The sequence below is a fragment of the Orycteropus afer genome, unplaced genomic scaffold (genome assembly GCF_000298275.1).
Source record: "Orycteropus afer afer isolate SDZICR_OR568_19922 unplaced genomic scaffold, OryAfe1.0 scaffold00142, whole genome shotgun sequence".
Lineage (NCBI taxonomy): Eukaryota > Metazoa > Chordata > Mammalia > Tubulidentata > Orycteropodidae > Orycteropus > Orycteropus afer.
The window spans coordinates 3518929-3535150 of record NW_006921729.1 but is presented as its reverse complement, the minus strand read 5'-3'; the positions used below and the strand labels follow the sequence as shown (position 1 = coordinate 3535150).

Here is a 16222-nt window from a genome sequence, read left to right as displayed (position 1 = left end):
GAAAGTGAATTTGCTCTGTAAATTTTCACCCAAATCACAAAAAAAAAAAAAAGAAAAGAAAAGAAAAACAAGAATGGGGTAGAGATAAGTTTAAGATAGAAAGGCTGGTGCTAAGAAGGAGTCAGACTCCAAGATCCTTCACCATTAACCATGGTAGAAGGCTGCCTCTACCCTAAGCCAGCAGAGGCTGGATGGTTATTTTCTAGAGGCAAAAAATAGGGGGTCACTGGACAGAGAAAAAAGTAAGGCAAGTGTGAGGGCACGGATACCACAATAAAGGAGGAGGAATTCAGAATAATATACCAAACACAGAAACCCCATAGCTCTCTTTCCCCTATGTGGCTTTTAAGATATCAGCAGTCAGGCCTATATCCTTCAGGCAGAAGCAGAAGATACTTGTCTGAGGAATGCAACTAGCTCCAAAAAGAGCCCAAGTAGATCACCCTACAGTGAAGCCCACAGTCAACCAGTCCCATTCATAGGCTCAGAGCTTTCATTAGTTTTCAGGTCCATCCTTAAATATGAACAGGCCAATGAAAGTAACTTACCTAAAAAAAACAGACAAAACCAGGTAGAAAGGAAAAAACAGAGGTTATGCAGAGAGAAGAAAACTTCAAAAACAAACCATACTCTCAGGGAGAAAAAAGGCAATATACCCATGTAGAAGGAATAGAATGGCACTGTTGAAAAACCAGAGAAGAAAAGAGCTCTCAGAAATAAAAAAACACGATGTCAGAAATGAAAATTAACAGAAGAGTCAGAAGAAAAAGTGAAAAAAATTCCCAGAAAGTAAAGAAAACATACAAAGATATAGAAAATGAGAGATGAAAAGAAGGAGGTCTAACCCAAGAAGTCCAATACCTAAACAAAAGGATTTCCAGGGGAAAAAAAAAATGGAAGAAATGAAAAACCAGCACAGTGAATGAAAATGGATCCTCCCACCAAAGGCCTATCACTGTGAAATTTCAGAACAGTGGAGACAGGGAATGTTCTGAATGTCCAGTAAGAGAGAAAAATTACCTACAAAGGATTAGGAATCAGAATGGCTTTGAACTCCCAGCAGCCAATAGTTAGAAGGTAGAATACAAAAGGGACAGTGCTTTGCAATTTGGAAGAAAAAAAAAATGCTATTTAGAAGCCTATACTCAGCTATCAGCGAAACATTAAGGCAAAGGAGAGACAAGCAAGACCCCACAAGTGTATCTCCTATTTATCCTTTTTAAAAAGCTACTAGAGGGAGTGCGCCAACAAAATGAGGAAATAAATGAAAAAAAGAGGAAAATACAGGACACAAAAACCCAAAGATTCATCAAAGGTGGTATGTGAAAGGAATCTCAGAATGAGGAGCAAGGGAGACCCAGGGTGACAGCTAGTCCAGGACAAGACCCACATTCTGCATAAAAACTCTCTTCAAATCTTTGGTTGACCCTTGGACTACATAGGCACAGAATAAATTCTAAGCAACTAAATAAGGCTAAAAAAAAAAAAAAAAAACATAAAAACTCTCTTCAAATCTCTGGTTGACCCTTGGACTACATAGGCACAGAATAAATTCTAAGCAACTAAATAAGGCTAAAAAAAAAAAAAAAAAAAAAACTGAACAGACACTTCAGCAGCTGCCTACCACAAAGGAGATAGCTTAATTCAGCCAATATAACTACTTACTAAAAATCAATGTTTTGGCAAGACATTTAACAGAATCCAGGTTCTCTACAACTATCATTTGCTATGTTCAGATACAGTCCAGTATCACATGAAAAATAGGCAAATGTGTCCCATATTAAAGAGAAAGTACAATCAATAGAACCTAATCCTGAGATCAACAGATGCTGAAGTGCTGGAATAGTGAAGATTTTAAAGTAGCTATCAAAAGTGTAAGGCACTCTGGTGGCACACTGTTAAAAGTACTCAGCTGCTAACCAAAAGGTGGGCAGTTCAAACCCACCAGCCATTCTGTGGGAGAAAGATGAGGCAGTCTGCTTCCGTAAAGATTTACTGCCTTGGAAACCCAATGGGACAGTTCTATTCTGTCCTATAGGGTCGTTGTAAGTCAGAATTGACTCAATAGCAGTGGATTTATTTTTTTATCAGAAGTAAGGAAGTAAAGGAAAATATGCTCTACTGAATGAACTGATAGGAAATCTCAGCAGAGAAACAGAATTGATGAAAAAAACAAATGGAAATTCTAAAACTGAAAAATATCCCGAGATTTAAAATTCACCAAGATGGGTTGAAAGTAAACCAACAGAAATATGTGTACGATGCCAATATAAGCTGGAGAAGTTATATTAACACGTAATTTCACAACATTGAGACACCAAAAACCAAACCCACAGCCAATGAGTGGACTCCAACTTATAGCAACCCTATAGGACAGAGCAGAACTGTCCCATAGGGTTTCCAAGGCTGTAAATCTTTACAGAAGCAGAGTGCCACTTCTTTCTCCTTTTGGTTGGCAATTGAGTGCTTTAGCCACTATAGCACTAGGGTTCCTCAGACACCAAAATGGGTAACTCATTCCCTGATGAAGTCCCATTAGTTATGGCTGCTTCCCAATTTTGAAACAATTTCTCATACCTTGAAATACCACTTCAAAAAGTACAAATGTCTCTGAGGACATCAAGGTCAAGTGGCATAACACAGCCCACAAAGGCAATAGTCTACAACCTACTTGGTGAGTAGCGAACGGGGTCTTAAAAGCTTGGAGTGGCCATCTAAGGTGCAACTACTGGTCTTTCCCTGTTCAGAGCAAAGAAGAGTTTAAAAAAAAAAAAAAAAAATCAAAGATGCAAGGAAACAATTAGTCCAAAGGACTAATGGACCACTGAAACCCCAGCCTCCACTACTTTGAGACCAGCAGAACTAGATGGTGACTGGCTATCACTGCTGACCACTCTGAAAGGAATCACAATAGGAGGTCCTAAATAGAGTGGGGGAGAAATGTGGAGCAAAACTCAAAGTCATAAAAAAGACCAGGCTTACTGGTTTGATACAGACTGGTGGAACCCCTAAGACTATGGTCCTTAGACACCCTTCAAGCCTGGAACTGAATTAATCTCCATGACTCAATTTTCAGCCAAGAGACAGAGTATGAGGTGAATAATAATACCAAGGAGATAGATACACACTCCTCAGATCAACCACACAAGATCAAAAGGCAGCATGTGCCCAGGAATAAAGCTCAAAAGGCAGGAAATGATAGGAAAGAAGGGCTAGTGGAAGCTGTAAACACAGAGAGGAAGTGGAAAGAGTGGTATTACATTTTAGGGATGCAATCAATATCACAAAACAAAATTTGTATGAATTGTTGAATGGAAAACCAGTTTGCTCTGGTTTCATCCAAATCATAATTTAAAAAAAAGTACTGAAATGATTTGGTATTTCTTTCTCTCCCAAATTGTGTTGTGTATCCTTAGTCTTAGATTAAGCATCCGTACATCCATGCATGTATTTCTAGACTTTCTATTCTAGTTCACTGTCTATTTAGCTATCTTTGTACCAAAAGCTTACCACCTTAATTACTACAACTCTACAATGAATCCTGAAATCCAGCAGGAGGCACCTTGTCCTTTTTCTTCAAGACTGTCTTGGCTCTTCTTGGTCCTTTATGTTTCTGTTTTATGCTGAGGATTAAGTAAAAATTAAATGTTAAATACTTTTTCTGCATCTACTAAGATAATCATATAGCTTTTCCTCCTACATTCTTTTAACATGAACAATTACAAAAATTGATTTTTCAATTTCTATATGAACCATGCATTTCAGGAATAAACTCACTTGGTCGTAACCTTTTATCATTTTTTATATATTGCTGGGTTCTACCTGTGAATGTTTCATTAAGCACTTTTGCATTTTACGTTCATGAGGATATTTATTAGCTTGCAATTTTCTTTTCCTATAAAGTTTTTCTCAGATTTTAGTACCATGGATAAACTGGGTGGAACATAAAACAGGTGGGAAAGTGTTATCCTCTCCTAGTTTCTCAGAGTTTGTGTTAAGAGTGCTATCATTTCTCCCTTAAATGTTTAACAGAATTCATGAATGAAGCCATCTGGACCTAGAATTTTCTTTGTGAGAAAGTTATTTAATGACAAATCCCATGTCTTTTATAGAAATAGTACTACTCAGATTTTGTGCCAGACATTTTGAGTATCCTATTTTTTAAAGAATTTGTCCACTTCATTTATTGAGGGATGAAATTTATTGGCATAATTTGATAATATTCCCTTAAATATGCTTTTGATTTCAGTATGGTCTGTGATGATATTTCTTTCACCCCTGATATTGGTCACCTGTGTTTTCTACCCCCTGCACGCTGCCCTTTCGTCACTTTTGCTAGGGGATGATCAGTGTTACTAATCTTTCTAAAGAACCAACTTTTCACTTTGTTAACTTACTCATTGGTGTCTATTTATTGCTGCTTTCTATTTTTTTTTCCTTCCTACTTACTTTGGATTTAATTTTCACATATTTTTCTAACTTCTTGAGATGGAAACCCAGAAAACTAATTTACTTTCTTCTTTTCTAATCATTTAAAGCCATACATTTCCCTCTAAGTACCGCTTTTGAGGCTGTAAAAGTTGGGTGTCAACTTGGCTGGGCCATGATTCTCAGTGGTTTAACAGTTATGATGTAGTCACCCCCCAAGATGAGATCTGACATAATGCAATCACTTCTATGGTGAGATGTGCTATGAGCAGCCAATCAGTTGAAAGGGAGTTTCCTTCAGGATGTGGCCTGTCTGCTTCTAATATATATGGAAAAGCTCTCTAGCTTTTTGTTCATTGTGGATTCTGCATCTGGCTCATTATCATCTGGACTTGAATCAATGGCCTGTAGTATTGCCTGCTGATTTTGGGATTTTTGCCTTCTCAGCCTGTGAGCCAAGGGCTTGCCACGTTACCTGCTGATCTTAGATTCATCAGTCTGCAAAACCAGAAGCTTGCTGTACTGCCTGCCAATCCTAGATTTGTCAGCCTCTGCAACTACGTGAGTTAGAAGTCTCCAGCCTGACATCTGACCTATGGATTTGCGACTTGCCAGCTTCTACAACTGAGTGACCTGTTTCCTCGAGGTAAGTTTTTCTCCTTCCCTGTGTCCGTCTCTCTCTACATATTGACACATACACATACCCACCCCCATATACACCTAACTGGATCTGCTTCTCTAGAGAACCCTGCCTAAGAGAGATATTCCACAAATTTTGGATATCATATTCTCATTATCATATAGTTCTGGATTTTTCTTTTTATTTCTCCTATTCTGTATTACTTTCTAAAAATGTCATGATTTTCTTGTCCATTCATATTTGATATCTAGCTCAATCTGTGGAAAGAGAACACATACTATATTATTTCAATTATTTGAATTTGTTGAAATTTGCTTTACAGCCCAAGATACAATTTTTATCAATGTTCTCTGTGTATTTGAAAAGAATGTACATAATCTTGAGATTATTAGTCTATATGTGCCATTATGAATTATACTGTAGTTTATGTGTGCCATGTTTACCCCATTTACATTTAATAGCTGATATATTTCAGATTAATGAGCTCTGATGGCATAGTGCCTAATGCATTTGACTGCTAACCAGAAGGTTGGCAGTTCAAACCCACTAGCCACTTCGTGGAAGATGGGGCAATCTACTTCCATAAAGATTTACCACCTCAGAAACCCAAAGAGGATCACTATGAGTTGGGATCAATTCAATGGCAGTGAGTTTTTTGGGTTTTTTTCAAGATTTAAAGTTCTTATTAAATGATACCTATTTCTCCTGTTCTATGTCCCTTTCTCTCTCCTTTATTGCCTTCCTTTTGATTTGAAGACTTTCCATTATTTCATTTGTCCTTTTTATCACCCTGAAACTTATTAACCCTTCTATCCTTTAGTGGTTATCCTAGATATAACAGCATGCCCTCCTGACTTAATGAAAGTTAACATTAATTGGTAGTTTTACTTTCTTCCTAGACACTAACTTAATTTTTACTCCACTCCCATATACATCATTGTCATGCATTTTCTGTATATATTTCAAACTCAAAAAGACATTATTATTCCTTCACACAATAAATGCCTGAATATGCACCATTTTCAATGCTCTTCATTACTTCCTGTATCCTTGCCCTCTAATCTCGATCACTTTCCTTATGCCTAAAGAACACCCAATTTACCTGACATCTTCATTCTTAAAGAACAGTTTCACTTGATATAAAATTTTAGGTTGAAAATTATTTCTTTCAGAACTTAAAGGTATTGTTTATTGTCTGCTGGCTTCCATTGTCTTGTTGAGAAGTTAGCTGTCAGTAGAACTGTTGCTGCTTCGATGGCAATGACTACTTTTAAGATTCTCTGCCTTTGGTTTTCAGAAGTTTGACTGTGACTGGAAAAACCAAAGAAACCAAACTCACTGCAGTCAAGTCGATTCGACTCACAGAGACCCCTTCTTGGGTTTCCAAGGCGGTATCTGTACGGAAGTAGATTGCCCAATCTTCCCTCCGAGGAGTGATTGGTGGGTTTGAACTGCCAGCCTTCTGGTTAACAGTCACACGCCTTAGACACTATGCCACCAGAGCTCCCTGTGATGGGAATAGGTGTGGATTTTTTATTTATCATGTTACCTGGTTCACAGGATCTTCTGAATCTGTGGCTTGATGTCTTTTATTAGTTTTAGAAAGGTCTCAGCAATTACCTCTTCTGCCTCATTTTCTCTCCTTTCTTTCTGTGGCTCTGATTATATGGATCTTAGGTCTTCTTACTTCATCCTGTATGTGTCTTTTCTTCCCCTGTATCTTCCATCTTTTTGTTTCTCCACGCTTTGGTCTGTAGATTTTCATCTAATCTATATTCCAAATCACTAATTCTCACTTTAGTTGTATCTAATCTCCTGATATCATCATTCATTGCCTTTTAAATGTTTGTTATTGTATAGATCAGTTCTGTAACAGATTTTTCATTTGGTTGCTTATAGCTGCCACTTCTCTGTTGAAATTTCCACCCGTTCATTTACTTGACCATAGTGAACAATGCAAATTTTAAATGTATGTATGATAATTTTAACCTAGAGCTCATACAGGTCTGCTTCGATTATGATGTTTCTGCTACCTATTTTTAAAAAATCGTCAGCCAGTCATTATATTTGCAAGATTTTTATAAAATTAATTTGAAACCTAGGATGATATTCTATTTTCCCAGATAGGATTTATATGTATTTCTGGCAAGGAACTAAGGGTACTATTAATCTCATAACATCTTAATCTAACTTTAGGGTTTGCCTACTTCCTGGATCTCCCTCACCCCTACAGTAAAGCTTTTTTGGGTCACAACCTCAAAAAGAGTTTGCTGTATCTACCCACTCCTTACAACTCCATTTCCTGACTTTCTAGTCTCACAAGTCAACCAAAAAACTATGCTTAGCCACTCAGTTGCCCCTATGAAATGACTGAAAACAGACTCAAATATTAGAATCACCAGCCTGAGCCTCTGTCCCCACCCAGATCCTGGTTTAATAGGTCTTCATTATCTTAGCTGTTCAGTATCTTCACCAAAATGTCTCAATAAGATACATATTTTTATATTTTGTTCAGCTTTCCACTGCTTTCAAAAGGAAGGATGGTCCTCATAGTCACAGGGGACATCGAGCTCAATTGGCATAACATACTACACTAAACACTTCCACATCCTACTTCGGCGAGCAGTGACTGGGATCTTAAAATCTTCAAGTGGCCATTTAGATGCAACAATGGGTCTCTCTCTTCCACAACAAAGAATGAAGAAAACCAAAGATTCACGGAAACAATTAGTCCAAGCAACTGGTACACCATGTGATCCTTAGCCTGTACAACTAGGAGACCAGAAGAACTAGATGGTGCTTGGCTACCACTGTCAACCAGTCAGAGGGGGATCCTGGATAGAGAGGGAGAACACTGTGGAACAAAACTCAAAATCATTTGGGTGGAAAAAAAAAGGGGGGGACCAGGTTTGCTGGTCTGATAGAGCCTGATGGAACCACTGAGACTATGGCCCCTAGCTGCCTTTCATCTCTGGAATTGAACCGACACCTGTGGCTTCCAGCCAAACAAAAGAGAGGCATATGAGGTGAACATTTACACTAAGCAGTAGATAGACTCCTTGGAGAGAACAATTACAGGAGAACAGAAGGGCTATGTATACATAGGGAGACAGCTCAGAGGGAGGAGTACCTGGAGGGATGAACAAAGGGAAGAGGTAACTAAGGGGAGGAAGTGGAAGGGGAGCTGTTGCATTGGGGTAAATTGTAGTCAATGCCATGAGACAAAGTATATGTGAGCTGCTGTATGGAAAGTGAATTGCTCTGTAAACTTTCACCCAAATCACAACTAAAAACAAAAACAAAAAAGGAAGGAAGTATGGTCTTGATTATCAGAAGATAAGGTCTCGACATCTACTTTTACTCATTTTTTGACATTATTTCTTGACTTTAACACAAGGGGTTTCTATGAGTTGGAACTGACTCAACAGCAACAGTATATGAACAAAGGCAGGGGCACAACTACACATACACGAATATTGAGACAACCAGTATAGGTAAGTTTGCCCATGGAATGTGTTAATAAGCAAGAGAACAGATTCCAGGCAAAGCACTGAAAAAAGTAATGTTCAGGTCCAAAATGTAATGAAGAAGGGAAACAATTCATTTTCAACCAGCTGTATTGTTTCAGACCTTACACATCATCTGTATAATCTGGGAATGTTGAATGGGACATGATTTGTACTAGGAACAGTTCCACAGATCCAGTGACTGGAAAGGAGCCATGACAGAGCTGGTAAATTTCAGATTCTTGATCTGGATGCTGATACAAGGGTGTGTGTATTCAGTTTGTAAAAACTCACTGAACTGTCACTTATGATAATCCCATTGTTCTGTATGTATTTTATATTTTGATTACATGTTTGAAAAAGAGCAATATCATTTTAGATGGAGACCCCCCCCCCAAAAAAAAAAAAAAAAAAAGCTCTCCTGTATTTCTAAAGGTATTTATATAGATACACACAAGTAAAATGTTCTATCTACCCACCATAGATATATACCGCCCTGAGAAGGCTCACCTCTGGTGGGGGGCTCAAATCAGGGGCAGGGGAGGTAAATGAGACCCTGGTTTATCTATAGCATCTGAATGTTTGCAACTGCATGTATGTATAGTGATTGTGAAACTAAAAATTAATAAACTTTTAAACAGAAAAAGAAGTTACAGCCATAATGACTTCTGACTCCCCCAACCATACCCTAAAAGTTGGCTAGCCTAGGAGATCCCTGGGTGAGGAGTGGTATGGGTACAGGTTTTCAATACAAAAAAGACCATCTTGCATGGCTCTCCTTCTGCGTGGCCCTGCAGGACCCACCCTATGGAAGACGGTTCACAGAAAACACTAGAAAAGTAGGAAGGAAAACCAGGATTTACCTCTCTAAACCATTCTGCTCCTCTATTTTCTAAGCCCCAGAGCAGATGAACTCTGATCCCCTTATGTGCTCAGTGCAAAAGGAAGCTGGGACCTCTTTATGAGAGCTCATCTCCAATCCACCCCTCAGGAGCTCTGGTAGCATAGTGCCTAAGGCACTTGACTGCTAACCAGAAGGCTGGCAGTTCAAACCCACCAGCCACTACTCGGAAGGAAGGTTGGGCAATCTACTTCCGTAGTGATACTGCCTTGGAAACCCAAGGAGGGGTCGCTATGAGTCAGGTCTGACTCAACAGCACATAACAACAACAGCCCAAGCCAGCAGCTCCAAGACTATCTCCCTGGGTCTGCTCAACTTATAAGGGCCTCTCTATTGTGAGCACCTGAAGGGAATGTCAAAACTTGAGAAGGAAATTCTCAAGAAGTATATAAAGTAAGTTTCCTGCCCCATGGCTTCCAGCCTAGTGCTCTGAGAACTCATGCATGCTTTCTGAATCAATGGACAGATAATAATCACAAGGGAGGGGGTTGTCAATGACACTTGACATTAAAAGGTATTGTCCTCATACCTGAAAACATTGTGCACTACTGCACAAGCCAGAAGGAAAAAAATCCTGGCATCAACACTGAAGAAAGCCAGCTTCCAAGTCAGCTTCCTCTTTAATTGGTTCAGGTCTGGGAGGCAAACGAGGGCCCCTCCCACTCCACAGACAGACAGACAACAGCTGGTATAGTCACATCCTCTGAAATGCTCAGCCACAAACCCAGGGAAGCAAGCTTCTCCATCCCCTAGCCAAGAGCTTGGGTTTCCAACCAGTCTTCCTTTTCCTTCCCCAGAACTAATTTTAGCCTCCTTAGTTGTCAGAGTGGAACTGAAATAGTCGGCAGAAGAACGTTCGCAAACAGGAGCATAAGTTTGTCTCGCAAAACACCTCAGCTTCAACCCAGAAACTAAGGAGAAGCAGCCCTATAGCCCAGCAGGCCAGGCCCCTCTAGAGACTTTCCTCCCAGGAGGAGGACCACACATCTGCCCAGTGAGCAGGCTTCCTTTCCAATACCCACCTCCAGAGACCACATGTCCATGAATGAAAACACACAGCTGGGGTTGCTAATCCCCAAGATGGCCTGAAAAAGGCACATGTATGTATACAGTGAGATTAGAATAACCAGAGCAAAGCATGGGGCTGTCAAAATGCAGGAAACCATTATTGGTCCTAAGCCAGAGGAAACATGGTTGACTCTCTCTCCAAATAACACCAGCGTACATTATCCATTGATTTCCAATACCCACCATTGTCTCAGACAGAGATACCAACCACAAATTTAAAAAACAAAGACTCAAAGAAGTCAGCAGAATCTCCTTCACACCCCCATCCCCAGCCAACAAGCATAGGCTCCAACCTGGGCATCAAGTAGTACCATCAGGACCACAAGGAACAGGAACCCTTTGGGGCTGGGAAAGGCCGGCAGGTCTGGTAAAGAACAAGAGACCAAAAATGAGGCCAAAAACAAGAAAGTGGGTATCTATTTTGGAACAAAGAAGTGGCCATAGAACAGGAGGGAAAGGAAAGAAGACAAAGAATCCTGAGGAGGTAACTAAGTCCCCTGTTCAGGAAAAATGTTACACTAACTACTTAACTCTAAAAGGAATTGAAATAGGAAGACTGTACTCCAGCAAGAAATCCTTTTAAAAGAACACATCAGTGATGTGGAGCATTTGGAAACTGAAGTTCTTAAGGATGCTTCTTTCTTCCCCACTGCACAAGCCCAATCTCCATCAGTTCCCAGTGTAGCAAGCTGTATCCCACTGAGTTCAAGATCAGGGAGGAGGAACCTCCCAGAAAGCTCTGGCTAGCTGAGCTCAAAGTAGGCAAAGAAGGAGTAGAAAACAAACATGGGGAAGGCCACAGGGGGCTGCTGCCTGCCAAACCCAAGCCCAACAAACACACCTCTGTAGAAACCAAATGCTTCCATCGTTCTTCCCACCACATCTCCCCGGGTCCAGAAGAGGAAGTCTGGCCCTTCCCTTCAATTCCAATCTGGCCACTGCACCCTTAGAAGAGATTTCACCCATACCTCTGGGGAGAGGCTGCCCAGCTGCCCTGGTGTCCCCGGCTTCAGTCTCAGAGCTCCAGGCCCACAGCAGCTGCAGCTCCTCAGAGTGCCACCCGGCAGGCCTGCTTGGGGGGACGGGCATGCCCGCGTCCTCCTACAACCCCCAGAGGTCCTTTTGGCAGGCACAAGCAGCCTCAGCTCGAGCAGCTCCCAGGTGAGCAGAGAGGGGGTGCTGGGTAGGCTGAGAGTCCCCAGCAACAGGCACTTCCTGACATTCTGTGCATGTAGGAGGGAGACGCATGAGAGTAAACCTTAAGGCTGCAGTGAGAGGCGCGTGGGCTGGGCTGGTGCGGACAGGCAGGCTGGCTGGCCACCCACAACCACAGCCTCCCTGAAACCCGAACCACTTCTGGGAAAACTCAAGGACGCCAGGATTCTCCGTAGCAAGCAGTACTCTGGAACCATGAATTTCAAGACAAACTGACACACTGAGCAGCTTTAGCAAATCAGGAATTTCCTAGGCATTTGAGGAAAAACTCACTTCCTACCATTAATGTGATAGAATGTTCCTTTAAAAGAGAACATTCTAGATCAATGATTCTCAAGTTAAATCAGATGATTTTTGTTGCTCTTCCCCAGGCACATACGGCAATTTTTAGACACATTTTTAGTTGTGACACTGGAGAGGTGCTACTGAAATTAGTGGGTAGAGGCCGGGGATGCTGTTAATCATCTTCCAATGCACAGGACAGCTTTCTCCACACACACAGCTGTGGGTATTCCTACATGTGTGCACAAAGTTGCATGCACATGTACACACACTCACACAAATTATCTGGTCTAAAATGTCAACAGCACTGAGGTTGAGAAATTGTTCTAGAGTGAGGCATACCCACAAGGACCCTACCTTTGGGCCACCTATCCATTGTCATCTTTAAAAGTACTATCTAGAGCTCCTCCTTGCTCTTCCCCAGATCCCAGTCTGTAGTAACAAGCTAGTATCTGTGAGCAGATCTAAACTCCTGACCTGAGACCCCCTGGTTCCCCTTGCACTGCCCTGAGCTCCCAAGCAGGGGACTGAATGCAAAGGCACTCAGATATGGAAGACCTCAGAAGGCAGATTCCTGGAGGAGAAAGAGACCAGGGCTGGAATTTGAACACTGGGCAGAATTACAAAAGGCAAAAGCAAGGAAGTGGCCAAAACAGGGTAAGGAACAAGAAAGATGGAAACAAGCTCAGTGCACCTCCCCAGGACAGTAAAACTGTCCCTTAGAAGTGGTATGATGGGTTTGTGTCGGGTGGTCAGGACTTCAAGGAGTCCGACCCAGGAGGCAACAAGTCTCTACTATCAGTGCAAACCAATGAGTGTGCACACACGGTGTGCATGCTTATTTGTATTTTCCTGGGGAAATAGTCCACAGCTTTAACCATATTCTCAGAGGGGCCCATGACACAAAGAAGAACCAGAGTATAGGATGGGGACTCTTTGCTGGGCTCCCTGTAAAGGAAGTTTGGTAGGTGATGTACCAAGGGAGGTGTGGAGCTTATTTGGGAATTTTGCATACACAGAGGCCCACCCAAGTTGTGGGAGGCCATGGAGTTCTGGATTCATATGCCTTCACCAAGCTGCAGGATGATGAGAGGAGGATGGGCAAGGTTCTCATATCATCTGCCTTTCAGAGGCCTCTGAGGGCTGCGGAGGGTGCCTACTTTCCCAATAGGTAGTTGGCCAGTCAACCAGGGCATAGCCTGGAGTACCCAGCAAAGTAGCAGGTACCAAGGACAGGTAGCAGAGGATACCCCCTCCCTGAGGAGGGGCACTGACAGTCCATGACTCTATGGTCCATGTCCTTAGCAGCTACAACTACAATGAATCTAAGGACTAAGGGTCACTACACTTACATACATCCTCCTCCCCTGAGGAAATGGACAAGGAATATCTTTGGATCAAGAGAATGACCAACTTATGAGAGCAGCTAAAGGCAGCCAGAGCCTGCACTTCCACACTAGACAGGCTCCCCTCCCCTGTCAGCAGCTCCTGACACTCCACTCAGAACAACTTCTCTACCATACACACACTGAGACCACAGACTGAACCCCAAGTGCAGAGACAGACCAAGAAAGTGCCAAATGACCTGTTTCCCTGGGACACAGTGCCAGGCCAAGAAAGATTTGCAGAACTAACTAAACACTAATCTTACAACAAGTAGTATCACATTACAACATAAATTCTGCCATTCCTCCCAGGCCTATACTATCCAATATGGTAGCCACAAACAAATGTGATTACTGAGCACATGAAACGTCTGAAATGAGGTGCTCTCCACATACTGGATTTTGAAAACAAAAATAATGTAAAATATCTAAATTTTTAATACTGATTACATGTAAAAATGATTATTTTGCATATATTAGGTTAAGTAAAACATATTAAAGTTAATTTCACCTGTTCTTTTTACTGAGACTACAAGTCTTAAGTTATATACATGGTTCACATTATATTTGTTGGACAGCGCTATTCTAGATCTTCCTTCTATCAGAGTATTGTGTGCAGCAAGGATGGGGCAATTTCAAACAGCAAGCCAGGAGCTTGAAGGTAGGTTATCCCTCAAGCCACAGTAACAAGAAGGCCATAGTTCCTCACAGGTCAGGGCAGTAGCCACCAGAGGACTGGCTGGTATAACAAGAAACACCCAACAACATCCACCTTTCTCCCAAAGGAGTCTTATGTATGGACTAGATCTGATCCATGGGAAGAGCAGCTAGCTGGCCCTGCCTGGCAAGGTACCATTCAGCACTACCCAAGGGAGGGAAATACAGCCTGTTCAGGGGGCCCCATTTGGTGCTCTACCTTGACCATCAAAGGTGGAGCTAGATGAGATTGGTAGGGTTAGACTGGGACAAACTGGGGAAAGAATCCCAAGCTCCCAGACCCAAGGCCGTCCTGTCCTGGGTGAAGGCCATCTTGCAGGCCTGGACCTGGAATTGCCTGCAAAGGCCAGGTATGTCCAGGGATTAGATGCCCAGGAGGATCTAGAGACAGACAGGTGCGCTTCTACTGCACAGTGTGTCAGATCGCTGCTCTCCCCTCCACAGGTCAATGCCTTCCCATTCATTTCCAAGTCTTCACTCTTGCATAAAGCATCTTAAATCATCTGCCATCAAGTGGACTTAACGGCAATCCCATAAGCAACACTTAAGGGAGGGGACAGAGAAAGGAACAGGTTCAGGAAGACCACAACTTTGCCTCTACCACACAGAACACTCGAGCCCCGAAGCTTCCTCCCACCGGGTGTCCAGATACAGAAGAGCGAGGTCCCTGTCCTCTGGTCATTGCATTCTGGCTTCAAAGAGCTCCAAGCTCCCCCTACCCCAGCCCACTGCGCGCACGCGCGTAATCAGCTTAGTCTCTCAACTTTGAAGAGGAGGCGGGTGAGTGGGGGGTCTGAGTCCTGCTCCTGCTCCTCCAGGTCCAGCCCCGCCCCTCTCGGGTTTCCCAGACTCCGTGCTGCTGCCACCGCTAGCGGCTAGGGACCCGCGCTGCATGTGTAATGGGGGCTGGGAACAAAGAGGCGCGGGACCTGGCGCCCCCGCCCCGCTGAGCACCCGTGCCCCGACTGCCCAGTACTTCTCTCCAGAACCTCAATGCTCGGCTCCCAAGGCTGTTCCAAGTCACCCAAACCAAACCCCTCTGTGCGTCCGCTTGAGTTGGCCGCGAGTCCCTGTGCGCCCGCTCGAGTTGGACGCGCCCCGGCACTGGTGGTTGAGAGGAATGGGTGCTTTGGGCTTGGGGATAAAGAGCTTTCCTGTTGAAACTCCGCATGTATACATTCGCATCCACACCGCCCGAACAGCGCGCGTGTGCCGAATACTACTCCCGTGACCACCAGCGAGTTGGGTATGGGTCTCCCACCCCTGCCACGTGCCTCCCGGAGGCCCGAGCGAACCAGAACCTGTTGGTTTTTCTCCTCGCCCCACCTCCTCCTCCCAGGTACCCAAAACAAAGCTGTCTCGCCAGGCGGCCGCACCCCATATCCCGGGGCCAGCCGCAGGGAAATCCCGTGCAGGTGGAAGCCAGTACGAACCGCCCGCCGCGCTAGGAACGTGACACAGACCTGGGTGGGGTGGAGTGCGGGAAACTCCTCCCGACTATGTTAAGCCGCCCCCTTCGCTTCGCCGCCCCTCATGGCTCGAAGGAGCGCGCAGCCTTCCCCCAGCCGCTGCTCAACCTACAATCGGCCACCCCCGATTAGATCTGCACGCCCTGCCTGGCCTTCTTTCCCAGTCTCCGATTTTCCTCGCACTTATTGGGTTCCACGCGTCCGAGTAACCCAAAACCCAACCCTGGAGCCCCAGGTCCCGACTCCTATCGCAGAGGGCGCCTTCGGCCGGTGCGCAGCACTCCTCTGACCTGGTGGCGCCACAGCGATCCCGAGTCCCGTACCCAGCCACACAGAAAACATCGTAGCCCCCCAAGATACGCAAAGGGGACACCCGGCGCACCCCCAGCCCGCGCCCCGCTCCGGGAGGTGTGAGCTGGGTGCAGGTGGCACGGCGAAGAGGCCGCGGGCCCGCCCTTTGTTGGTAAACACCGCGCGGAACCCAGGACCAAGCTCGCACGTCCTCCCCGCGCCCCCCACGCCGCGCCCCGTCCTTACCCGCGCACAGCGATCCCCAGAGGAGGGCGAGGGCCGCCCAGGGCGCCGTCATGTTCCGCGGCGCCGCCCCGCGG

General features: G+C 44.0%; 1 protein-coding gene across 1 annotated transcript in view; it reads right to left on the bottom strand.

Moving 5' to 3' along the window:
• Positions 1 to 16200, bottom strand: part of ACVR2B (activin A receptor type 2B) — a 43719-nt gene extending 27519 nt beyond the window's left edge. Inside the window, exon 1 of the mRNA XM_007945709.2 lies at positions 16149 to 16200. Within this exon, the coding sequence (XP_007943900.1) occupies positions 16149 to 16200 (52 nt within the window). The remainder of the gene's footprint in view (positions 1 to 16148) is intronic.
• Positions 16201 to 16222: the final 22 nt, after the last annotated feature.